The sequence below is a fragment of the Leopardus geoffroyi genome, chromosome A2, assembly GCF_018350155.1.
Source record: "Leopardus geoffroyi isolate Oge1 chromosome A2, O.geoffroyi_Oge1_pat1.0, whole genome shotgun sequence".
Taxonomy (NCBI): Eukaryota; Metazoa; Chordata; class Mammalia; order Carnivora; family Felidae; genus Leopardus; species Leopardus geoffroyi.
Genome location: NC_059331.1, coordinates 91,157,300 through 91,183,789, shown reverse-complemented (window position 1 = coordinate 91,183,789; position 26,490 = coordinate 91,157,300). Strand labels below are relative to the sequence as shown.

General features: G+C 39.3%; 1 protein-coding gene across 2 annotated transcripts in view; it reads left to right on the top strand.

Moving 5' to 3' along the window:
• Positions 1-26,490, top strand: part of ELAPOR2 (endosome-lysosome associated apoptosis and autophagy regulator family member 2) — a 178,487-nt gene that overhangs the window by 146,204 nt on the left and 5,793 nt on the right. For both annotated transcript variants that reach the window (XM_045494660.1, XM_045494661.1), the window contains 4 exons: positions 332-433; positions 10,486-10,612; positions 16,172-16,350; positions 17,279-17,444. In XM_045494660.1, the coding sequence (XP_045350616.1) occupies positions 332-433; positions 10,486-10,612; positions 16,172-16,350; positions 17,279-17,444 (574 nt within the window). The remainder of the gene's footprint in view (positions 1-331; positions 434-10,485; positions 10,613-16,171; positions 16,351-17,278; positions 17,445-26,490) is intronic.

The window sequence follows — 26,490 nt, the reverse complement described above, 5'->3', positions numbered from 1 at the left end:
TTGTAATTCACACATCTTAATAACAGCAAAAGTAGACATGGCTTCTCTTCCCTTTAAAAATTTTTTTTGATTGTGACTTTGATTATAATTATAGTAACTTTGCTAAACACCTTGATGATAGCTTATCACTTTAGCTGAGAAAACAGTCAACTCTTCATTGGCAGTGAAAGCAAATGAGCCCAGTTTGTATTAAAATTCTCAATTAGTGAACTTGGACACATTTTTCTTTTTCATTGTTTCATAGAGTATAGAAGTAGTTCTACACAGGATATTTATGTCTTGGTGATCTATGTCATGTCCGTTCTGTGGAATGACATTTGCCTTTCAATAGGTCTTCTACAACTACAACATCTTGTGTTAATGGCCGATCAACTGCTGTGAAAATGAGGTGCAATCCTACTAAACCAGGAGCAGGAGTGATTTCAGTCCCCAGGTATTCTTATTTCTATGTGATTGTTTCACATTTGTATTTATTGTGAGGAATCAAAACTCCCCAGAATCTTACTATTTTAAAACATGGTCCCTATGAATGCAAAGCAGAAAGAGAACAGAAGAATATGTAGGTTTTTATTATAGGGATATGCTGTGTGTCTCTTAAGAGGAACAAGTCCTCACAAATCTCAGTACATCCCAATCTCCTCAAAGACATATTCGCCTCCTGTTTGCTTAATTGTCTTGAAAATTATTTCAACATATAATTACAGTGTTTGTATCCTTGTATTTATTCTTACTGTTTAGTCCCAATTTCCTTAAGAGCTGGGTTATATATAACCTGGCTTATAGTTCTTGATCAACAGTGAACCACCTGGGTGATCTAGATTGAAGTAATTGAACCTCTGAATCATGGTTTCTTTCTCTGTGAGAGAATAGGGGCCAGGGTGAATAATTTGTATGATCCATTTCCAGCTCCTCCGTTTTCTGATTAATAGTGGCAGAATCACCAAGGTAGAATCTGATCTATAGAATATATAATACAGTTCATTTGACTTGCTGGAGTTGAGGCAGTAGCTCTCCACAGTCTAGATTTGACTTCTACAGTCCATATTGGGTAGAAACACTAGGAGAAAATGGGCAATTTCATGGACTCAGAACTGTCAACTTAAATAATGCTTTCATGGTGTGAGTGACACTTAAATGTCTGCTGATTTTTGTTTTTTGCAGTTATTCATTGTTCTGTATGTAGATTGTTTATTTCTAATATTTGTTGGATTAAGGTACCTTTATCATAGTTCGACTTGAACGTATTTCTCAAGTTAACATAAATATATATGTGTGTGTGTGTATATATATATATGTATATGTGTGTGTGTGTGTATATATATATATACACACATATATATATATATATACACACACACACACATATACATATATAATTTTCTTTTTTTTATAATTTTCTTTTAAATAAAATTTTATATTAAATTTTATTTAAAAGAAAATGACTGACTTATTTTTGTTTTTGATAGTTTCGCAGTAACCATTGAGAGATTTTAAGCTATTGTGCTTACGCATATCAGGACATCAGTATTGGAAATCAGTGGTCTGAGCATTGCTTTGGCATCTTAAAAGTATTTCCAGGGGTATCAATATTGTGGTTTTACTTTGGGGCACAAAAGGACACTCGTATTCACCTCTTAACCAACTGTGTTTCTCTGGTTCTCATAGATCTAGGAATTAATTTTTCTTTTCACCTTTTCAAGCCCAGCGATTAATTTTATGACTATTATTCTAAATTCACTTTCTGTTATATTATTTAAATCCTTTTTGATCAGTTCATTAGCTGTTGTTATTTCCTGGAGATTCTTCTGAGGGGAATTCTTCCGCTTGGTCATTTTGGATAGTCCCTGGAGTGGTGAGGACCTGCAGGGCACTTCCCCTGTGCTGTGGTGTATAACTGGAGTTGGTGGGCGGGGCCGCAGTCCGACCTGATGTCTGCCCCCAGCCCACCACTGGGGCCACAGTCAGACTGGTGTGTGCCTTCTCTTCCCCTCTCCTAGGGGCAGGATTCACTGTGGGGTGGCGTGGCCCGTCTGGGCTACTTGCACACTGCCAGGCTTGTGATGCTGGGGATCTGGAGTATTAGCTGGGGTGGGTAGGCAAGGTGCACAGGGGCAGGAGGGGCAGGCTTAGCTTGCTTCTCCTTAGGTGATCCACTTCAGGAGGGGCCCCTCTTCCGTGGGCCTCTCGTCTGCGCTTGGCTCCGGAGACTCCGTTCTGCTAATCCTCTGGTGGTTTTCTGGGTTATTTAGGCAGGTGTAGGTGGAATCTAAGTGATCAGCAGGACACACGTGAGCCCAGGGTCCTCCTACGCCACCATCTCCCCTCTCCCCATACAAAGATGCATGTACCACTCAAATGCATTAGGTAGGGCTAGTGATGGAAAAGACCTGGACCAGGGCCCAGCGCAGAGGCAGCTGATTGTGAGTGAAGGAGGCTCTTTTGCTTATATTATATTGTTGGCCTGATGGGCATAATTTAACACTCACATCCAGGAACCCGCACAGCCGGGCGGGGATGTAGCCTGGTCTCTTTTCACCTTTTCAAGGTGAGAGAAGTATATGATCAGAGGAGAACATAATAAAAGTTACTAGACATCAGTGAAAGAGACAGAGGGAGCCTGATGCTCAAGGGCATCATTTGGTGGAGGATCCCTATGCCAGCATCCAAGCTAGAGTCAAGGCAGCAAACCACCCTTTGTTTATGAGAAGGTGTGTTTAGAGTTTCTTTAATTATTCCCTGATATCCCCCTAAATAGCTTTGAGTTAAGATGCTTGTTCTGTTAATGGTAGCACTTATAACGTCCTTTCTTGGACTTAGCAATGAACCTCTCAGAGTCTAGCCTCTAGGAGTCTACCTGGATGGCTTCCAAAGCCTCTCCAGGTCTCTCATCCAAGCAGATAATATTACCAAAGATTAGATCTGTCCATGAGAAAATATATCCACTCTAACTCTCCCAAGGTGGGTTCTGATGTTTTAAGGTGTAAAAAAAAAAGTTTCCTGATGTTAAATTATGGCACTTAGAAACTGAGTTTTTCCTTGTGGGGAGGGGAAAAGTAGTTTTTCCTTTAACCTGTAGTAGTTTATTCTACTTCAGGAATATAACTGTCTTTGCCAGGGTTTCTCAAGATCACTCGTGGCAGAATACCTTGGGGTTTCTTTTAAAAATCAATTTTTGGATCTTTCCAAAAACATAAAGAATATCTTGAGTGTTGAGCATAGGAATATATATTTTTTAAACACAAAACAGTTCTGGGAGTCTGGCTGGCTCAAATGGAGGAGCGTGCGACTCTTGATCTAGGAGTTTTGAGTTAGAGCTCCCCACGGGGTGTACAGACTACTTAAAAACAAAATCCTAAAAGAAAACCTGCAAGACAATTCCTAAGCATATTAAAATTTAGGAACTACTAATCTTAACCCACTGACACAAATTCTCAAACTTTGTTCTGCATTTTAATTTTCTGAAAAGCTAATTTAAAATACCTTAGTCTAAAGGGTAATCATTCACCCATATTTGATAAGACTTTGTATATAATTGTCATGCACATCGAGGTTTGAGGACCATTGCTCTAGGGAACTGCTTGAACCTAACAATCTAAGTGTGTTTTAGTTCTTTCTTGAATCAGTTTCCCATTAGGGCACAAGGGGGAGCTCTGGGATCAGAACATGAGAAACAGCAGCTTGTCCTGAAATAATTAGAATTTTTTTTAGCTGTGGGGCTGAATAAAGATTTCCTACTAACAGTAAGGAATTGTTAACAGAGCCCAGTTTCTTACGCTACTTTTGAAGCGGATTTACTTTGCAGTTTTCTTTGGGGAGGTTTAAGATCTCCATAAGAGAGGAAGGTGCTAACCAGGCACTTGCCTCGAAAAATCTCATATGCTGTAACCAAAAAAAAAATCTCAGAAAGCAGACTTTGGCAATTTGGAAGGGATGCCACCCCCGGGAATTCTCCTCTCTTGGCCAAGAATCTTGGCAAACCAGGAAAGGAGACTTTAGTAGTAGTGATGTTGGTTGGGGCTCTGTATCTTGGTGACCTGGGAAAACGGGAATGTCTTAACAGAGTCATGGGGCAGCAGAAAAGGGGCAATGTGTATTCTCTATGTATCTTATCTGAAGTTTAGAGGGAACAGCAAATTATCAGGGCTGCCTACTAATCTGCAATTGGAAAACTACAACCTTTCTGTTTGGTCTGGCAAATGCAGTTGGTTTCTAATTCTACAAAGTGTCTGGAAGGTGTGAGACATTTTAGATAAAAATTTAGCAGCATGATGTCTGTGGCAGATGCAATCTGAGAGCCAGGCTGGACTTTGGGATTATCTGGTGCAGTTTGTATCTTGGCCAGCAAACGAATTTGTAACAAAGTAGATTGCTGATATCCCTGAATAGATCCCCCTCCAGCCTCTGCCTAAGAAACTTTGCCAGCCTCCAGTCATGATCGGAGGTGGTTGGAAAACTTGGAAGTTCTTCTTTCATTAGGAAAACTTTGGACCCAGCATTGTGTCTGAAGAGTTCTTTCAAATATGTGAGAAATTTCTATTAATGGAAAGGTTTTGAAAACGCATTATTAGAAAATGGGCAAAAGGAATCATTTTTACTCTGATAATGGAGATGTCATAACACCTTAGAGATCCCTCAGTCAGACCCATTCGTTTCACACAGTAGGAAACACTGAGGACCCAGGCTGTATAACTGTGTTGGCCCATTCAGGATGGAATGTTGTCCTGACTGTGTCTCGTTCTGTTCTTACCATGATGTTTTCATCTTGCTGTTTTTTCCCTCCAGTTCTTCACAGGTAGAGATTTGCAAAGAAGCACACTAGGCAGAGAGACAAATATCACATTTATCTGGGGGATAACTCATTTGATCTGCAAGTTATTGGTGCCTTGTTGAAAATAAGTCATCCTCCCTCCAACAAGGTCATCTTTAGTAATGGTATGAGTTAGAGGAAAACATCGTGCTCTCTCTTTCTCTTTCCCTCAACTTAGAACTATATTTAACTGCTTGGGTGGTTCATAAATCAGTCTAAAACTATTTTGCCAAAACCTCCTTCAAAATCCAAGTTCATCTTCAGTTTTAAGTGTAGCCTCAGTCTCAGAGATGGAGTCAAGCTAGTGGGCGTCTCAGGGCCAAGTGGAGAGGGGCTGTTGCTCATTAAAAAAAAAAAAAAAAAAAAAAAAAAAGAAAGAAAGAAAGCATAGCCTCTGAGATTATTATGTCTCACAAAAGGGATGCTTCAGAGATCTGTCCTGAAGGCGTTCAGAGGTTGAATGTACCAAGGCTTTATTCCACAGGCTCTGATTGAGAGTTTCTCTGTCAAAGTCTTTGGACCTATAGGACACTAATGTAGTATCTTCTTTGGTTTTGGGGGAGTTCTGTTGAAGCCAGGATGTCTATCCATTTTGAGTTGGTAAGAGCCAGAGGATAATGATTGATTAATGGAGTTCCTTGTTTTCTTTTTCCTCTGAACTATTTATGGACAGATAATAGATATCTAAATCTGCACAAGTTAAATTTAAAAGGCAATAGAATTTAAAATTTTAAAGCCAAATATGTTCTTAGAACAATGAAAATGAGGAGGCATATAAAAGCACTATGAGCAACAAGTAAAAACCCATTATGATTAAGAAATGGAAAAATTCTGATACAGAATTGTTAAAATTATATGCTTCAGCACTAATGAGTAATCTTAAGACATGACATAAAAATGTCATGAAACAGTCATAAAGTTTAAGGATCCATTTTGAAATAAGGATGACAAAAGTTTGACAGATTTTGCAGAGCCTGGAGGTAAAAGGGACTGGGGAGTGTCAGCTAATGTAGTTTGTACAGATCTTGATCAGATTCTGGCTTTTGGTAATTAACCTCGGGGGGAATCTGTAAAAAGGGCGGTTTTTGCAGGAGACTGGTAGAATTTTATATCCCTGGATCTAAGAGGTATAGGTCAAAAAATCTTATGTACAAACTCAGTCATAAGTGATTTATACTCTTCAGCCTCAGGGCAAACAAAATTGGAGCAAGATCCAAAGCCATTTTATGGACCCCACACAAGAAGGCTTTCTGCCCATTGGCATTCTTAGCAGAGAAAGGTTGAGCTTTCTCAGAAGCCAAAGCCGAAGGGAGTTACTGGCAGCTAGTCAGCATCTCCTATGCCAGACGATGCCCGTCTGTGAACTCCGAGATAGGGGAACCCCGAGAAACCCAGAAAAGCCTCACATGAAAGTGTCTGAGTAACATTAGTGCTCTGACACCAAATGAGAAAAGTTCTGGGCATATAAGACTATGGCCTTTCCCCCCGGTCTCCTGAAACCCACTGTAGAAGGGATAGAAACATACTTACACCGTATGTGAATTTATTTTAACTTTGGAGTTTGCATAAAGTTCAGGCAAAAACAAGTTTACACTGCTTTATCAACTGTCTAAACAATTAGCAATAGTTTGAGTATTGGGTTGTAATAGTTCATAAGAAATTAAGATTACTGTCCATGAATTAGTAGATGAACCAAGTAGACCCTGCTTTAGGTAAGATGATTCATTTAGGGGACGCTAATAACTCAGAGCTCAGTCCACTTTACCCCCAGAAAATGTATCCAATTTAGAATCCAAGACATCACTTACTTAAAAAAAAAAAGACTCATCTGAATTCTTACACATGGCCAGTGCTATCCGCAGTGGTAAGGCAGTTCCAGAGCAAAATAAGGAAACTGGAAAGTCTTCCTCGTTTAACAGTAAAACCAAATTAGGATGCACCTGGTTATCCTTTGTGTTGATGGTGGTTTCTCTACCTAGAGTTCACAGCCCTGGGGTCATCTTGTGGAATTCTAGCCTTGCATACCCCAGCTCTCCAGGATTATGTACTGGCTCTTTAGACATCGACTCTCTGGTCTCTATGGTGATCTTGTGGATCAAAAATTGTAAAAGAAGCACAATTAGTGACACCTTTACAAGGCCAGGGGGTAGGGGGGTAGAGATGGTGGTGGCACAGGTCATCAAAGGGAAAAAGGTTTCACATATTTGGCATTAAAGTGTTTGTCTATCTTACTACTTGCTTTTTTGTTCTTAGTAGAAGAAAAAAATATATATATATACTCTTGCATCTTTTTTTCCCCTATTTTCCTTTTATATATAAGCACTATTGAAATTAGTACTGCTTCCTACATCCTTGTCATTTCACAGGGAAGGGCTGATTCAACTGTGGAACTTAACGTTTATAACAAAGAATCAAATTTGGATGTTCCACGTTGTAAATGATTCGTTGGGTTCAAAGAATTGAAGAATTGATTCTAAACTAAACTGCTTTTAACCTAAGAGTATATTTTAAAAAGTGGAGTCTACCGGGGAAAGGCACTGAATCATTGCAGTATTTTGACACCTAATGGCAGCTTTATAAGTTATATCAATGTCTTGATTTTTTCCCCCAATTCTGTACTTCTCCCAGTTCTATAGAGAGTGATGTGAATTGTTAATAGTCTTTTATATTTTGCAGTACTTTAAACTTTCCCAAATTGTTCTCTCATTTTGTCCTTTATAACAACCCAGTGAAGGCAGTGGAACAGACATCTCATTTCTGATAAATTACAGATCTGAAACAGCATGGGGGAGGGGCCGAATCACTTGCGGAAAAACACAAAATCACTTGCAATTCCAGCCACACCTGTAACCCAGGTTTTCTCTGCAGAGCTCTTTGCAACTTTGATTAATTTTCCCCTTTTCTTTTTTATCTGTTCAGTTTTTTTTCTCGAATTTTACCAAACTCATTCTTTTATTTTCCCAAGATAAACAGCCCTCACCACCCTTGAAAATGTCTCTGTGTGGGAAAGATAAAACAAAATAATTTGGGAAGGAGAGAATTGAGCAGGAAAGTATTTTGGTAATTTTTGCTAAATGATCAAAAAAGTTAATTACCTTTAAAGTTTCAGCTCGTTGTTATGCAAATAATAATTGTGTTCTTGAAAAACATTTCTAATAGGTTACCCAACTTTTTTCAGAAGTGCAATGTTGTGTTGGTTTTACTGATGGGAAGTAGGGATCATTTTTTTAGGTGGCATGATTTTCATCTCTTGTACTTACCATTTTTTTTTTAATCTCTTTTTGTTTCTTGGTCTGAATATACTTTACTCCCTTTTACAAACAAATCAAGGCAGGTAAGAGTTAAGCCATTTTTCCAAAGAGTCCCCCTTCATCACTGTTCTTAGCTCTCATAGTACCAGGCCTGTCTTTCTGAAGCACGTTACACAGAATCATGCTTTTATTTATACCTCACCATGTTGACTTGGTCTACAGCATGCAAGCATTTGGAAGGATAGGCCTCTAAAAACGTAGTCCATTTTTAGGCATTGTAGACTTCTGTGTCAGGGTTCGTATTGTAGAGTACCCTGAGAATATATACTGAGGGTATGGAATTTTACTTCGCTGGTAGACCGAAAATTACAGTTTTGAACTGCCTATCATCAGAAAGGCATCTGAAGTTAAAACTTAAGAAGGGGTGTTTTGGGGTTCTCCCTATGATTGTGTGCCTATCTTTTGCCCTAGGTGTTTCAGGACACCTGTACTCAGCAGCAACAAAGGTCTAAAGGAGGTTTTCAGGGCACTGCCCTGAATTTGCACACTTAATTTAAGGGAAGTATAGTAGACAAATGAAGGGAATAGTGTTCTCCCCATTTTAATTAATTCATGAACAAAACAGCCATTCCCACCAGAACCTTTCCACATAACTTCCTGCTTCAGTCAATAAGGATTCTCTACACAGTAAAAGCAGTTTAATTTTTATCCATGCTGTGTTTATCTGTCCCTAAAAGGAAGGAGGCAAGCTGATATAATAGGCCCACCCACCAGCAAGCAGTTTCAAAAAGTCTCCATTCCAGCCCTGCCTGGTGGTTGGTTCAGTGCGATCCTGCACCTGTGTCTAAGGCCCCTGCATCATCACCGGGTGGTGACAGTAACTGCCTCTTGAAAGAAGTCATCGTCTGGCTGAGGCAAACCAGGAGTGCACAGTCATTTCCATCCTTCAGCTGTGTGTTGATCTGGTAGTTGTTTTGTTTGTCTTTTCACTTCAGGTTGTTTTGTTTTTATGTACCCCCCCCCGCCCCCACCCACCCCACCACACTGTCGAGACCAAGGTCTAGTTCATCATTCTTTTCCCTGAAACCTTTGCCTAAACACATTACTTCAAACAGAAATGGCACCTCCATCCACCACCTAGTTCTTGCCTGTATGCCTTGTGCCCACGCACTGCCCTGCTCTTGAAGCCATTGTGATCATGACCAGCTTGGAATTCCCTTCCAATCCGTCTACCGTTTCATCCCTCCGGCAGGCATTCCTTTACTTTCTTTCTTTCTCTTCTGGCTACCTCCTATTGGATATTCTAGACTTGTCTTAGGCATGCCTTCCACCAAGAAGTTCTCCCAGAACTTTTTTGTCCTTATATCTGTCTCTCCTTTAAATTAAAAAAAAAAGTAGCTTTAGAGAGACAAAATTCCCGTGCCATACAGTTTGCCCATTTAAAACAGGCAAGCCAGTGGTTATTAGTATATTCACAGATATATGTAGCCGTCACTATCGTCATTTTTAGAGCTTTTTCATCACCTTAAAAAGACCTATACCCTTGGGCTATTGCATCTCTTTACCTTAGCTCCCTTCCATACTCCAAGCTTACCACCAACTTACTGTTGCTGTGGATTTTCTTATTTTGGACTTTTATAAAAATAACATCATTTAATATAGTAGCATTTTTTAAAGCTTATTTATTTTGAGACAGAGCAAGCAGGAGAGGGACAGAGAGAGGAAAAGAGAGACTCTCAAGCAGGCTCTGCATGGTCAGCACAGAACCTGATGTGGGGCTCAAGGAAGGGCTTGAACTAATGAACAGTGAGATCATGACCTGAGCCGCAATTAAGAGTTGGACGCTTAACCTACTGAGCCACTCAAGTGCCCAAAATACATAGAATTTTTGATAGGCTTCTTTTACTTAGTATATTTTTGAGGTTCATCCAAGTTGGGGCATGTATTACTTCTGCATTCCTTTTTATGGCCAAGTAATTTCCCATAGAATGGTAATATCACATTTGTTTATCTCTTCATCTGCTGAAGGACATTTGAGTTGTTTCCACCTTTGGGCTGTTAAAAATAATGCAGTTATGAACATTCATGTACAGGTTTTTGTGTGGATAAACGTTTTTATTTCTCTTGGATTTTTATCTAGAAGCGTAATTACTGGATCATGTGGTAACTGTTTGTAATGGTCTGAAGAACTGCCACCTTATTACAAAGCACTTGTCTCTCTTTACAGTCCCATTAGCGGTGTATATAGGTTCTAATTTCTTAACATTTTTGCAACTCGTTATTACCTGTCTTTTTGATTGTAGCTATCCTAATAGGTGTGGAGTTGTGGTTTTGCAGCCACACATTGCTTTCCAGTATGCAGTAGGCACTCAAATGTTTATTGGACTTGGCTGAATATAAGAGCTGTCATTTCATTTTTTCTTTCAGCAAGTGCCCAGCAGGCACCTGTGATGGGTGTACATTCTATTTTCTGTGGGAGAGTGCCGAAGCTTGCCCTCTGTGCACAGAACATGACTTCCATGAGATTGAGGGAGCCTGTAAGAGAGGATTTCAGGTAAGTGTCAAATCTACCTACACAGAGCTATGTGACTGGAGAAAAATAGACAAGTCTGGCATCACTCAGATCCTAGAAACTCAGGTTCAAAACCATGGCTAAAGTTTATAGTTAATGTTGCATTAATATGCATTTAAAATCAAATTTAGTATGTAAACTCCCACATGCTGGGGTAGCTGAAGGTATGCAGTGGCACTGGGAAAAATAAATCGTGCAAAGGAGTTGTAGGCTATGGTGTTTATCTGGTTTATAAAGATATCATTAAACGAAGATGTGATTTATATAATGCAGTTATAGGTATAATTAAGACATGGGTGATATAAGTGATTCACTACAAGAAGCATATCTAAAGAGTAAATAAAGCATGTACACATATAATAAAATCAAGATCCTACTCTGTATTTTCTGTGCAATCATATCTTTGCTTATGTGTTTTTTAAAATAAAGTTGGGATTCTCCACTCTATATTTTTTATTTCCTTTTTCCATTTAATACATTTCTCTTGTCATTAAATTTTTTGAAAACATGATTTTTAGTGATTGACAAATATTCTATTATAGAGATAATTTGGGATTTAATAAAACACCCGATGGACATTTGAGAAAAATTGAAAACAGTATTTTTGTAAATAACTCTGTAAGGAACACCCTAGTTGGAAATTTGATTCTTTCCTTAGAATTTATCATAAAGAAGAGATTAATTGGATCTAAGGCAATGGACATTTTTAAGGTTCTTGATACATATTACTAACGTGATCTGGTTGTATCATTTTGCGCTTCTGCTAGTAGTGTTTGAGCATGCTTATTTCACTGCACTAGCTTTGAGCAGTGCCATATGAAAAACACAAGCTTTTCTTCCTTCAAGATGACTTACCCCTTCAACCTGTCTGAAGTCTATTGAACTAACAATAAAAATGCACAAATGATATTAAATCACTACTGGGGGTGGTAACCTTATTGGGGAATTGGCATCAGAGAATCAGATTCTGATAGGATTTCTGAAAATCTGGAACGCAGATGGGCTAGGGCTGTTGTTCAGGTCACCTGGAGTGCGGAGCATGCTGGAGTGCTCACTGCATAAGGGGATCAAGGAGCGAGCGCTGTGTGGTCCAGGAACATGTAGAGGAGCTTGTCACTGGCTGGTCGGGGGGCAGGAGTGCAGGAAGAAATCAGAATGCTGTACCTAATCTCCTGCATTCAGAGTATTAGTAGCACTAGTGTTCCCTCTAGGGATTTTTCTAACTTTAATTTAGGAAGTGAACCTGTAGTAAGAAATACATTGTACAGCAAATGTAGTACACAAACACCAACTCAAGATACTTAGCAATATGTGGGGCGCCTGGGTGGCGCAGTCGGTTAAGCGTCCGACTTCAGCCAGGTCACGATCTCGCGGTCCGTGAGTTCGAGCCCCGCGTCAGGCTCTGGGCTGATGGCTCAGAGCCTGGAGCCTGGAGCCTGTTTCCGATTCTGTGTCTCCCTCTCTCTCTGCCCCTCCCCCGTTCATGCTCTGTCTCTCTCTGTCCCAAAAATAAAATAAACGTTGAAAAAAAAAAAAAAAGATACTTAGCAATATGCCTAAAAATGAAATTAAATTTCATGGGGCAGTACCTATTTTCATATTTTATGATAAAGTCTAAGCGTAAAGTTAATATAAAATGTGTTTTCATCAAATAATTTAATACAGAACAGGAAAAGTTCCCAAATGGGCAACACTAAAACAAAAATTAGGAATGTTTTATTTAATTCATCAAGTGTGCTTGCCTCTGGATAGCTCATTCCAGTTTGGAGCACACAGAGACCATGCTGCTCATGCATCTAGTACACTGTTCAGCCAGTTTCTTTTTAACATTTTTAAGTGGGTCAAGGATGAAAATTCTTAGCTTACAAAAAAAAATGCTTTCTTTATAGTCCTCATAATAATGATAATACACTTTTTATTTTTATTTTATTTTTTTTTAAATTTTTTTTTGAACGTTTATTTATTTTTGGGACAGAGAGAGACAGATCATGAACGGGGGAGGGGCAGAGAGAGAGGGAGACACAGAATCGGAAACAGGCTCCAGGCTCTGAGCCGTCAGCCCAGAGCCCGACGCGGGGCTCGAACTCACGGACCGCGAGATCGTGACCTGGCTGAAGTCGGACGCTTAACCGACTGCGCCACCCAGGCGCCCCAATGATAATACACTTTTTATGTCTCACAGTGGAAATTCTTTTTTACCATTTCTCAAAAATTGATACATTTATATAAAAAAAATTTTTTAACATTTTTATTTATTTTTGTGTCAGAGAGACACAGAGCATGAGCAGGGAAGGGGCAGAGAGAGAGGGAGACACAGAATCTGAAGCAGGCTCCAGGCTCTGAGCTGTCAGCACAGACAGCCCCGACGCGGGGCTCGAACTCACAGACTGTGAGATCATGACCTGAGCCAAAGTCGGACACTCAACTGACTGAGCCACCAGGAGCCCCGATACACTTATTTTTTAAAGAATAAATAAAAAACAAATGCATTCCCTTCTTTTGCCACCAAGTTCAACTCCAGGGCTTTGAAAAGTCGGATGACCTCTTTTCTAAATATTCTTTAATATTCAACATTTCTCTTCCAGAAAGTAATGATTAGAAGTTTAAGACCACGAGATTACAACAGTTTCTCTAATTTCATTCAAACTTTCCTCATTAAAAAAAAAAAAAAAAAAACTGTTCAGCATGCTATAAGAATGTTACGAACACATAGTTGCAAGTTGTTTTTAGATATTTGTTTTTGTCCTAAAAATAAACTTTTGGAACACTTTCATGTGTTAATCATATTGAAATATATAATTTCCCTCCCCAAATTTCAAATGTAACTTGAGAAATTGCAAAATTGGTTAAATACACCTTTCTGTTAGATGTCAAGTTTGAAAATATTTGCCATAGGAGATCGGGCTTCAGTTAGAAAAATATAAATGCCACACTTAAGCTCATGCACCTTAGTGTATTCCATTGAGACAGTAAAACAAATGGATATGACACAGGAAGTGGGTATTTACTGCCAGTCTCTGAATAAAATATTTTAAAAAGTCTGCCATTCAGTGAGCTTTATATAATACTAATGACAGCTTTCCCTGTTTTCCGTTATGGTAGTCCCGCCTTCCCCCATGAGGGATATGTACCCAACCGCCCTGTGAATGCCTGAAACCGTGGATGGTACCGAACACTGTATATATACCTTGCTTTTCCTTATACATACGTACATACATACCTATGATTAAGTTTAATTTATAAATTAGGCACAGTTAGAGGTAACAATCTGCGGTAATAAACGTTAAGTGAATGTGGTCTCTCTCTCACAATATCTTACCGCACTAAGCTCCCCCTCCTTGTGATGAGGTGAGATGATAAAATGCCTGGGTGATGAGATGAAGTGAGGTGGATGACGTAGGCATCATGATGTACTGTTCGGCTAGTATTGACCTTCTGATGATCTATCAGGAGGGTCATCTGCTTCCCAAGTGAACCCCCAGAAAGTGAAGCTGCAGGTAAGGGGGCAGGTACTACGGCATGTTCATGAGCAAGGGTGGATTTCTTTGGGTGGCAACAGCCTTATGATAGAAAAAAACAGTGATTGCAAACTAGTGCTCTGGGTATCATTTCAGTTTTTAATAATTGGACTGTGTTTCTGTCCCATTTCCCGCTCCATCCTTTGCAGTTTTTCACTCTGTATTGACGGAGAGCATATGTTCCCAATTCTGTAAATATATTGAATCCAGATGTGTGTGAACTTACATTTACACACTGCAGCAAGTACCCACTTAGAGCTGTTGTAAACTCTGAGAGTGGCACAACTCGGGGAAGAAATGCTCTTATCAGATTGGATCTGAGAAATCTATACCAGCTTCTCAGTATCTAGTAAGCATTACTTCCAAATGTCATGCAGTAGTAAAGATTTGAAGAGATACTGTGTTATCACTAAGAGGGATATTTTTAAGTTTATCATCAAATTTATCTCACTCTGTTCACAAAATATCCCAGCATGCTGGAAGAATAAATTTTTCAGCTGCAGTGTCAGCCATTTTCTCCTCTGCCAATGACGTGACCGAATGAAGGGATAAGGCATTCTAATTAATAGTTACAGATGACTGAGGAATTGTGCCAGTAGCTTGATCTTTTTTTTTTTTTTCTTTAACAATTTGAGGAGTTTATTGAAAAGTTAGGTATTCTGGGTTTACAAAGATCTTCTTAATTTGAAATTTTAACATTTCGGCTATAAGACTATCATTAGACATTAGAGCTTTAGCATTTTCACTGGCAAAAATTTTTGTCAGAATGTATTTCCAATGAAGTCATCATTGGCTGACCAGAGTTAACAGCTTTCTTTTTATTGTCATTATTTACACTTAGAGATGCAGCATTTGAATTTGATGGAACATGCCCCTCATTTCTCACCTCATCATTCTTATAAAAATAATGTGACCCCTTTGAAATGTAGTTTATTTACATTAAATTTAATGAAAATGTTACAGTTGTCATGCAGTAAAAAAAAAAAATTCGATTACTAATGTCCTTTCTAAAAAACATGCTGAGAATTTTTATCTAGAACTTGGTTGAAACTTTTCCTTAAAGTAAATATGGTTCTCCTGTTCTTTGTGTCTAATTGCAGAAACCTCTGTGCATGTATAATAAAATTACACATCATGGTGTTATCCTTCTGTTAGGGTGTTGTTCAAGTGACCATCAAATACCAGAATATTTAGTCAGACACAATGGTCAAAAAATTGAGTGTTCTATGTCATTTAATGTCACTGAATATAATCATCATGCAAGTTGCTGCTGGTCATTGTATTCGTTGAAGTATAAAAGGAAGCATGCACTGTATTCTAATTTTGGCTCTGGTTAGTGTTATTTGATCTATTCATAAAGAAATTCCTGATTGCTATTCAGTATATTGATTTTGTTATTCACTAGTCAGTTGCAAGTTGCAGTTTGAAAAACATTGCCCTAACAACATTGAGTCATCTACTTTGGGAGGATAAGAATAAGGACCTACTATGGGAGGTGACCCAGAATAATGCATGGGAAAGAAGGGTGTAGTCTGTGTGACTCCCCCAACACCAGTCACCAAAGCCTGCCAGTCCTGGTGCGCCTACATGTCCTGGGTCCTGAATTTGCTCTTTTTCTCAGGGGAGACGCTTGTTGGAGGAACTGGACTAACATCATAGGTGGATGAAACCCGTTCCAGTTACCTGTATTAGACAACCTAAGTTGTCATTTAAAAAGATGACTCAGAAGTCAGGGATCATAAGAAGTTTGAGGAAAAAAGCACAGATACTGTGTCCACATAGAGTCATTTTTATTCAACCTCCTCAACATGTACCCAGCCTTCTGATCTGGTGACCCATGTGTTTATTTGGTTTTGTTGTATTTTTGTTCATTATTTTCTTATTCATTCCCTGTCTTTCTTCTCTTTCGGAAGCTTCTACTAGCTGAGTGCTGAATGATCCTCTATGCTTACTATGAATAAAGAGCAGAACCCTTCTTCTGAATCTCATTTCACATGTCATCTGTCTATGTGTGCTTTTAAAGGAAACCTTGTATGTATGGAATGAACCTAAATGGTGCATTAAAGGAATTTCTTTGCCTGAGAAAAAGTTGTCAACCTGCGAAACCGTTGACTTTTGGCTGAAAGTGGGAGCAGGTGTGGGAGCTTTCACTGCGGTTTTGCTGGTGGCTCTAACTTGCTACTTCTGGAAAAAGAATCGGAAGTAAGTAACCTCATTGGAGTGACCATGTAAGAACTAAAGGATTTCTTTTGAAAAATGTAGACCTAATTATGGTTACATCCAGTAGTTTCTCTCAGAGAGACAAGAACTTTCTCCTAGTGAAGGAGTTACAGGAAAGACCTTTAAGAAAAGAAATGGAAATGATTATTATTCTGGTAATAGATTATAGAATGTTAGAGGTTATTGAATTAGGCCTGAGCAATGGAGGCTCTGGTTTGCTCAGGTAGATGGGAGCAGAGCTGAGATCAGAAGTCAAGTTGTCTCTCTCTGCCCCTACTTTTCTTTTCATGACAACATTGTGTCTTCTTGCTCCACTGTTTTCTTTTTCAGTTTCTTGTGGAAAGATACTTGCAAAGAAATAGACCAAGTTTATAGGCAGATATGACCTCTGTTTACTCCAATACTCCAAGAATCTAGAGTTGAATATTGAGTCTATATTCTGAATGTATATTGATCTGTTATAAGGTAGTAAATAGAAAGGAATGAGTTGTATAGAGAAACAATAAAGACCAAATCACTTGCCTATGGTATTTTCATGTGTATGAACTAAACTTTGGAAAATTATATAGTGAGTTAGCTTCCAAATATTTATACATTAAGAAAATGCATTCAGATGTCAAGGTTTCTTTCTGTTTTTCAAAAGTTCTTCATAATTGGACAGTTTAATCAATGTGAGTTAATTGATAACTTTAACTGTACTGCCATTATTCTCATTATTCTCTGAAATCCTGGAAAAGATTTCTGCATGGATGGTAGGTAAATGAGAACACATAGTGCTTTAGCTATAGGGGAGGGAAATTTGTTAGCAATAGAGCAACTATACTACAAGAGCATTTAATGAGCTGGTTTATGACCACCTAAAATGAGTATTAATTTATATTAATCAGCCACTTTATTTATCACTACTTAGACTGGAGTACAAATATTCCAAGTTAGTGATGACAACTAACTCAAAGGAGTGTGAACTCCCAGCTGCAGACAGTTGTGCTATCATGGAAGGAGAAGATAATGAGGAAGAAGTTGTATATTCCAATAAACAGTCACTACTGGGAAAACTCAAATCCTTGGCAACAAAGGTGAGAGCAGAATTGTAAGCTGGTATGACTGTGCATTTATTGATGAGGCGCTTATTAACCTAGTAGTAGCATTCATACAACCCTGTCATTTGGTCTGGCTCTTTCTCCATGGTTGGTTATCCAACAGAAATACCACTAGAAGTACACCAGGATATAAACATAAGAATATTCACTGCAGCATTGTTTTTTTTTTTCTGGCTAACAAAGCAGAAACAACCTTACACACCATGAATAAGGAGTAGATAAGGAATTTCCATATACAAAGTAATGGAATACTATACAACTGTGCAGCTGTGAAGATTGACATATCTGCTAATAGGTCCAAGATAAGTAAAGTAAAACAACACATAGACGATCACAGTAATTAAATATTCATTTAAGTTAGTCTTCGCATATCAAACCATTAACAGTGGCTGCTTTTTGGGAGTCTTAAACTAATTGGAATCTTTAAGTTTTGAAATGGTGTATTTTTGTACTTTTTGGATTTTCACAAAGATGATGTATTCTTTTCTAATTTTAAAAGTCTTAGGTTAATTAAAGATCTTACTTTTTTAAAAAAAATTTGGTCACAAGGTGTTTTCACATTGAAAAGGCCAAAGTTATATAAACTGTTGAGGTATTAAAGGTACCTTATCAGATGCCATCACATTTGTCAGGTTTGAAATGATTACTGTGTCCAAACAGATTAACATTATTAAGCCTTAAATGTTGCTTGTAAACACATTTTATTGACATTCTTTACCATTGACCTAAAATAGGAGGAGTTAGCAGTTTACCCCCTCAGCATTAAAGATAGAATGAAATAGAGGAAAGAAAATGTGTTTCAAATAATTTTCAGCAGGAAGGACAAGTGACAAAAGATTACATTTATTGAGAATGTTTTAATAACTATTTCCTTTTACTCTCATTTAAGTATGAAAATATATTACAAGGTATCATTTAAAAATAAAATGAATGAGCCATTTTTACTTTCTGCTAATGATTAACTTTTTTTTTTTTTCAATGTGGTACCTTAAGAAGGATGCTATTGCTATGGAATAACAAATGTACAGTTAGTATTAAGAGATGAGATGTTGCCCTGCTTGAAAAAAAAATCAAAGAAGCCTGCCACTGTTTCTTGGCCAGTTTAGAAGACATGAAGCTCCTGGTCAGAGACAAAGGACTGCTCAGCACTCACAGCAGGAGCATTAGCCAGGGTGTCAGAATTTATACCAGTTCCCCTACTTTTCTCAGGGCTATGTGAACAGGAACAAATGTCTCTTGCACACTCAATGGCTTGCATTACAGCAAAGCAAGTCTAAGCTTTGGCTACTTGGCTATTTTAGAATGAGTTAGCATGCCTATTCTTTGCTCTAAAGAGAGTTATTATTGTTATTATTCTATACAGGTAGTATGGGTGTTCATTGATCCAGAGGGAGACACTATTTCCTGACATCTGCTCTGGAAAAATATAGTATCTTTAACTTCCAAGGCTGCTTTCTATACCAAGATCCTTAAAGAGATAATCTTGAATAAAGAGAAACCACTGCCTTGCTCATAAGATGTAAAGAAATCCAAAAGAACCATGGGGAATTGTCTCCCCAAAATATCCAAACCTCATTTCTTTTCCTTTAAATTTTTTATAATGTTTATTTCTTTCTGAGAGAGAGAGAGACAGAGAGCAAGCATGAGTGGGGGAGGGGCAGAGAGAGATGGAGACACAGAATCTGAAGCAGGCTCCAAGCTCTGAGCTGTCAGCACAGAGCCCTACACTGGGCTCAAACTCACTAACTGTGAAATCATGTCCTGAGCCAAAGTTAGATGCTTCATCGACAGCCACCCAGGTGCCCCTCCAAACCTCATTTCTATACCATCTTGGCTCCTGATCAGTTTTCCCATTAGTATAGCACTGTATCCACCACTCTGTTTAATCTGATTGACCAAGGCTGGGTTTCAATCTGGTCACTTTACTGCATATAGCATTTAAATAAAGCTACTACTGTTAGGACACCAGACAGCAAGATGAGATGAACCTTCATTGTTAGCTTCAAACATACACCCAGGGTCCCAGATTCAACTAGCTGATTAAATCACATAAACCATGAGGGTCCACCTTAGAAAGCCAGGCAGCTTTCTCTTTAAGTCCCTCTATTGACCCTTCTGCTCAGCCTGCGATCTTTCCATTGGCACCGGGATCTTTCTTCCATAAGATTCATGTGGAAGGGAGTCACAGACGTTTTCAAAAATTTGCAGGATCCAATAAAGCTCCCACTTTTGTCTACATGACCATGGTAGAAGAACTTGGTAAGTAGTATATTCAACCGAGTGGTTACTATCTTTTTGATCTAGGATGATGACAATCCAGACACCACAGAATGTATGAGGGACTTCACAGACTTTGTCTTGGCCCTGAAGGGTGACGTTTAGGTCAATTATATCATCCATACTAGTGTTTGAATAGTGAGTTGATGTTGACATGAATGTCATCAGAGGCTGAGATAGTGTCATTCATTATTTCAGCTAAAGTCAGAGACAAATTTCTTACCACCTTTTCTAATTGAATACCTGCCTTTAGGGTGAAGGTGAGTAACATCAGTTATCCCTTCAGATACCTCTAAATAACCAACAGTAGTCTCATTTTGAAAATCCTTGGAATTGTTTAAGGGTTAATGATATATTGGGGCTATTTCCACAAATAATTGAATTATTACCATTTAGAACCATTCCTAGGGTACAAATCAAGCCACCATGTTTTTAGGAGAGAAATTAATACCTGGATTCTGCACGAGAAGTACAGTCCTGAAGGTACATATAGTGCCTTTGGAAAGAAAATAGTGTTTACAGTTGTTGGAGATACCAAATAGGACCTTATATTAGTTAAGCAACTCAGACTGATGGTGCCTGCAAGCTCCTTGCTGGCTAGTAAACCTTAAGGTTCCCCATTCACTTCAAGTAATTCTGTCTCTTCATAGTCTTTGAGGAGACTGCTTGAGGGCAGTCATTCCAACTTTTCCTGTTTGCCCGTGCTGCAAACTAGGTGGTACTTGTTCACTCCAAGGAATGACTGAGCAATGGCAATAGGAATGGTAGTGTTGATGTTTTGGGGGCAGAAGCTGGGGCCATTCCCTGTGCTACTTCGGATCGACTTCTCAGTAAGTTGAAGAGGAATTACGGTTAGAGCATCTGATGGGCATGGTAGACCTAGGAGTCTTTGAGACTCCTACGTTTGAGAGAGGAACACTAAGGCATTGTCCTTTATAAAAGGTGACAAAGTGGCTCTGAAAAACAAATGATCATTAACATCCTTCCATCGTTCATACCTCTCAGGGTCTAAAGTATCTCCTTCTCAGGCACCTCATTATCAGACTACATTGTTAATCTTCTTCCACTGCCACAAAATCAGTTTTTCCCATTTCAGCTAAAACTTCACCTTATTTCTACTTATCCCATTATTGGCACCCAGACCTATGCTCCAGAACTTTCAAGGGCAAGAGGGACAAAGGCATTAAAAAAAACTTATGATGGAGACCCAGTGTGTCCTCTACCCTTGTCCATGTGGGCTGTGGTAGGAGGTCTTGATAAGCTGTGTAGTCAGTGAAGTGATTGGTATTCTTTATGTCTAGGGTTATTGACAGTCCAGTAAAACAATACAGATGGCTAAACTAGAATTATATTTGAATCTCCTAGACTCCCTTCTGGTGGGGTTTACTACCAGCTATTCTGGGAGTGGCTTTTGAGTAAAAAGGACACATCATGTCCAGGAGTGGTCAGGGTAGAAACCTGGATTTTTTTTATAAGTGTATATAACCTTATATAAGTGCATATAACCTCAACTTTCTTACTGATAATTATGTGTGACACAGCCAAGAGGAGATGATCCCTTTCTGGGGATAGCCAGGTTTAGTAACTGAACGATCTTATTAAATGTGTGGACTAGGAGGAGGTGAGGGAGATAGAGTCAGAAATCTTTTGATTTGATTTTTGAGAAGGCCCTTCTAATGGCCAATGATATTTTTCAACAGTATGAAGTGTCGAACGTCCACTGAACACCTGTACTCTCAGCCCATATTCAGGTAGCTTTGGTGATGAAAAGGGCATCGTTTTAGACTGGAAGTGATTCATAAAGCCACAAACATCAATCAGATTGTTTTCAAAGGCCATAGTGGTGTGGCTAGAGTCAACAGATCAGACTGAAAGAGGAACACCGTAACCTGAACAGGCATCACAAGTGGTAAGGAACTACTGACAGCCCAAAGAGAGGTGATCAGAGATGTGACATACATAATCAATTTTCCAGGGAAAAGCTGGTCAACTTTTGACATGAATCCCAAGTCTTGCATGCTGTGGTAACCTCTGCATCCAAAAAACATGCTTTACTTTGTGCTCAGTGTGTGATGCCAGATCCATTGCCATGGTGGACAGAATGATGGGTCCGTGCAGCATTTTTGGCAGTCCAGTGCAGTTTCTATCCTGTGCTTAATTCCATTTGATCTTTTCAGACAATGGGTCCTTAATGGAAGTATCTTCATGAATGACCCAGATGATTTGATCAGCTAAGATTTGTTTCTGGAATTTATTGCCCCAAAGGGGAGTAACTTTAACGTGCCAGTCTATAGTTTTCCAAGTGGCAGACCAAATAGTTTATTGACTCTTGGCAATAGCTCAAGAGTTACTGGAGATAGAATAAGGTTTATCAAGAGAAGTACTGGCCACAGCCATGAGAGTGGCTTTGGGTTCTGCCCACTGAGCCAGAGAATTTTGTAGGTTTTCAGTTATTCATACCTGGTGCTGAGATAGGACAGCTACAGCAGCTGGTCGACACTCGTTGGGTGTCAGATCAACCAAACCTTCAGTGAATGCAGCCCCAATCATGTAGTAGAACTTTGGTGAACCAAGGGCCAGAGCCAGTGGCTTCATTTTTGGAGGTGAAGTAGGGGATAAAGTTCCCCCCGTAGGGTATGCTGCCATATTTTCCTGTGAGGCTGAGTTGCTGCTGGGTAGTATCAGCTATATTCTTGAATACATCATTTATATTTGACAAGTGAGGCTTATTATGCCCTTTCCACCTTGCTGACCCACCATGAATGGGACTATCAGGCTATGGCGTCACAAGCTGCGCATGGCAGTGGCTTTAAGTTTTGTCAAAAACTCAGTAATAAGCAAATAGTTGCTTTTCAAAAGGACTACACCTGGTAGCCATATCAAGGTGATGAATCTAAAATCCCAAAAGATGTTTCTGGGAGAAGGCTCTTTACCATTGCTGGAGTCTCTAATTGGCAGCAACATTAATGACTGAGAATTGTAACACAAACTGGTCATTAGGGTTGTGAGGTCACGAAGGTGGAGAGCATGATTCAACTTACTGGACAGTTCTTAACATAGCCTGTTAGTTTGGGCCTGCCTCAAAAGATACTACTTTGTGGGTTAGCTGATAGAAGACAGCAGGGAGCATATTCAAGTGAAGCCATATTGTTTCCAATAGCAAAGTGTCTGGTAAGGTGCTGGACTGCTTTTCCATGGCTGGCCAGATTGCAAATCTAGTCACATAGTCTCCAGAACCTTTAGTCAATTAGCAGGTTCCTGAATTTTGTTGGGGTTTATCAACCATCTTTGTTGGCAGAAGTCTGATAGCATAGGCAGGGCTATTGAGACTGGGACTTTTAACTTGACACCAACAGTGCATCATTTGGGTTGTGACAACTTTGGGCATCAGAAGGTGGAGAAACTTCTGTGTAGTCATGACACAGGCACTTGTTGCAAATGGCAGAGGAATTAGGAACCCTTGGTATATTCTGCTAGCTCTTCTCTGCATGGGACTGCTGTTGACCAGGGGAATCTCCTTTGGTACTTAGGAGATGAGGATGTATAAGCATATTCACCTCCTACTTTTTCAGATGTAGAAGCAGCAACATCTTGAGTAGGCCTGTAGAGCCCTTCACACAAGGTCACATTATCTTACCTTCCCTGCTGAGAGCCTTGCTTAAACCCCATTCATTGAATTTGCATGTCCCTCTCCTATCACAGGTTCTGGTAGAATGGTGATTTTGGTGGCTGCAACAAAGAGTGATAAATGTTTGAATCCCTTCCCTCCTCAGAACTCCCTAGCATACTCAGATGGTTGTGCGTAGCCTTCTTTCCCTCTCCGTGACAGGAAAACTAATCATCTTTCTCTTTAAAGCAGCTAAAGTCAAGGTAGATGAGGAGGATGGAATTGAGGGTGCAGAGACAAAGGCAGTTTCTGTGACAGCAAACAAGGCATGCGTTTGCTTTTGTTTTTAAGCAGCACAGCAGTTGCTCAACCAAACTTCCAGTATTTTGGTCCATGTGAAATCCTATGTTGAATGGCAAGGTTATCATTCCTAACATCATCTGTTTCAGCTTTGCGACTCCTTAGCAAAATTGATTTCTGTCTGAGGCTGAGGGTATTATGTCCTTTTGTTGATTTAGGCTTGACTCACATATTGGAGCCTTTTAAAAACATTTTTTAAATGTTTGTCTATTTATTTTTGAGAGAGAGCACAAGCAGGGAAGGGCAGAGAGAGGGGGACACAGAATCTGAAGCAGGCTCCAGGATCTGAGCTGACAGCAGAGAGCTTGATGTGGAGCTCGAACCCATGAACCATGAGATCATGACCTGAGCTGAAGTTGGATGCTTAACCAACTGAGCTATCCAGGGCACCCCTTCATTTTCATCAGTCTAAATTATAGCCTGGTTTTAAAATAAAGGGTAGGGGAAGTTTTCAGGTAGGGCTGATCATACTAACTTATGAAGATTCCTTTGGGTCAGTTTCTCATTCTCCAGTGACCTTCTGCATTGTAAACCCAAAATGGGGCATGAAGAGTCTCAATACTAGTCATAGCCTCACTAGGTTTTCCTGTGGGAATTAGTCTCAGGGAAATCTCCCAGAGAAGGCCAAAGCTTTGTTACTGCAGTCAAGACCCATTACAAAATGTCTGAGATTTTTATAGTCATCTTTGATAAAGTTGGCATGGTAGAGTACAAGAGATGTTTATTCCTTGGATGGCCCAGCTGGTGCATTCTTTTTTTTTTTTTTTTAATCATTTTTAAAAATTTATTTAGTTTTGAGAAAAGAGAGAGAGAGAGAGAGAGTGAGCATGAGTGGGGGTAGGGCAGAGAAGGAAACACAGAATCTGAAGCAGGCTCCAGGCTCCAAACTGTCACCACAGAGCCCGACGCGGGGCTTAAACCCAGGAGCTGGGAGATCATGACCGGAGCCTAAGTCAGACACTCAACTGACTGAGCCACCCGGGTGCCCCAGCTGGTGCATTCTTAATGATCATTTGTTCCTGCCACATCATCTCCAAAGAGAATCAGCAGAAATTCTAACAAGTCACCTAGTTTCTGCCCTTAAGTACGTTCCACTTTTTTCTTTAATGGTCATCGTAGGTACATATCTCTGTAACCTCTGTGTGAAAGAAGGTGAAACCTTTTCCTATAACGATGAATTTTAGTATTATTTGTTAGCAAGGAACACAGCTGCAGCTGATGGCCTGATTGGTGAGGAAATCCTCCTTCTCAGAAGAGTGTTAACAACATCTAGGCCACCATTCAGACAGCTGACCCGTGAAGTCTTGGAACCACTTCCCAGAACTCAGTCTACAACTACTTCCTCAGTTCCTTTTCATTTGTAGGCAGTGAAGTGGACGACGATTTTATTACCTTGTTGAGCATATAATTTGGTCAACCAGAAAGATACCTTTCTGTCAATTTTCCATCCTCATCAGCAAAACAGTGAAGAACTATCAAGGTTCTGAAACTGCACTATACTTGCTAGCCAACAAATTAGCCTGGCATTCTTTCTTGGACATTTTGAAGACAGGAGTCTGCTGGGTCAGAGACAAAACAAGTTTATTACTTGCAGCAATAGCAGTAGTCAAAACAACAGTGTTTACTTTGTTTCCTGAAGCCCCACTTACTACAGAGTGAAGCAGACTAGATAACACATAGTGGGTTATGTTATAGAAAAGGAGCCCTTAGCTTGGGGAATCTGAATGTTTTATAACAGTCAGGAAGCATGTCTGCCATTTGCTCCACAGAGAGGGACAGTATGAGAGCTGTAGGCAAACTATTCTTTTGTTCTAGAAGAAGACTTTACCTATGTCATCCAAGGCTTTTTGTAATATAAGCATATTTGTGAAGATTGTGTACCGTAATGGACATTGAACGTATTCCTCCCAAGCATTCAGAAACACAGGAGACCCATGGAGAATTACCACCATCATTAGTTTACTTAAACTTCTCTTGCCTGATTTGATCTTGTGATTCCTTATTTGTAAGGGCATTGTCTTATAATGGAGGAAGCATTTAGTGCCAGGCAAGATTTTTAGGACAGAGTGACCTCTAAGCTGAATGCAAAAGAAAAAGAGGGAATTACAAGTATCAGTAAACTTTTAAGTGTCTCCTCATATTGCAGGACCTCCTTTGTTGCTATTATATGGCCAGAGAATTGAAATCTTGAAAGGCACCTGAAAACAATCACAGGAAACATAGTGGAAGATAAAGTCTTTCTCCCTGAGAAGGCTCAGTGCACCTAATTCTGTTTTGCATAGCAATTCTAATTGACAGAATAATTTAAAAATTGTTTAAATGAAAATTTAAAATGTTATGGGAAAACTGAAAGAATTATATAGTGGTACAGTCATATACCCACCACCTAAATTTTACATCTGATTTATTACCTATCTTTCTAAATCTCTGTCCCTCTTTCATTTATCAATACATCTTTTTTTTGTTTTGATGAATTTCAAAGTAAGCTATAGAATTCAATACGTTTCATGCCTAAACACTTCAGGATACATGTAACTGATGAGAGAATTAAATATTTTCAGTTTTTTCTAAGGGACAGTGTATACATAGAGTGAAATGCCCACATAACAAGGATGCAATCTGATGAATTTTGAGAAGTGTATATGCTGTGTCACACCAAATCCTATCAAGAAATAAGATGTTAGCCTCACCACTGAAAGCTGACTCACGTCCTTTTGCATGCAATTGATCCCTATCCTTGTCCCCCCAGAGGAAACCACTGTAGTAATCTTTTTAAAC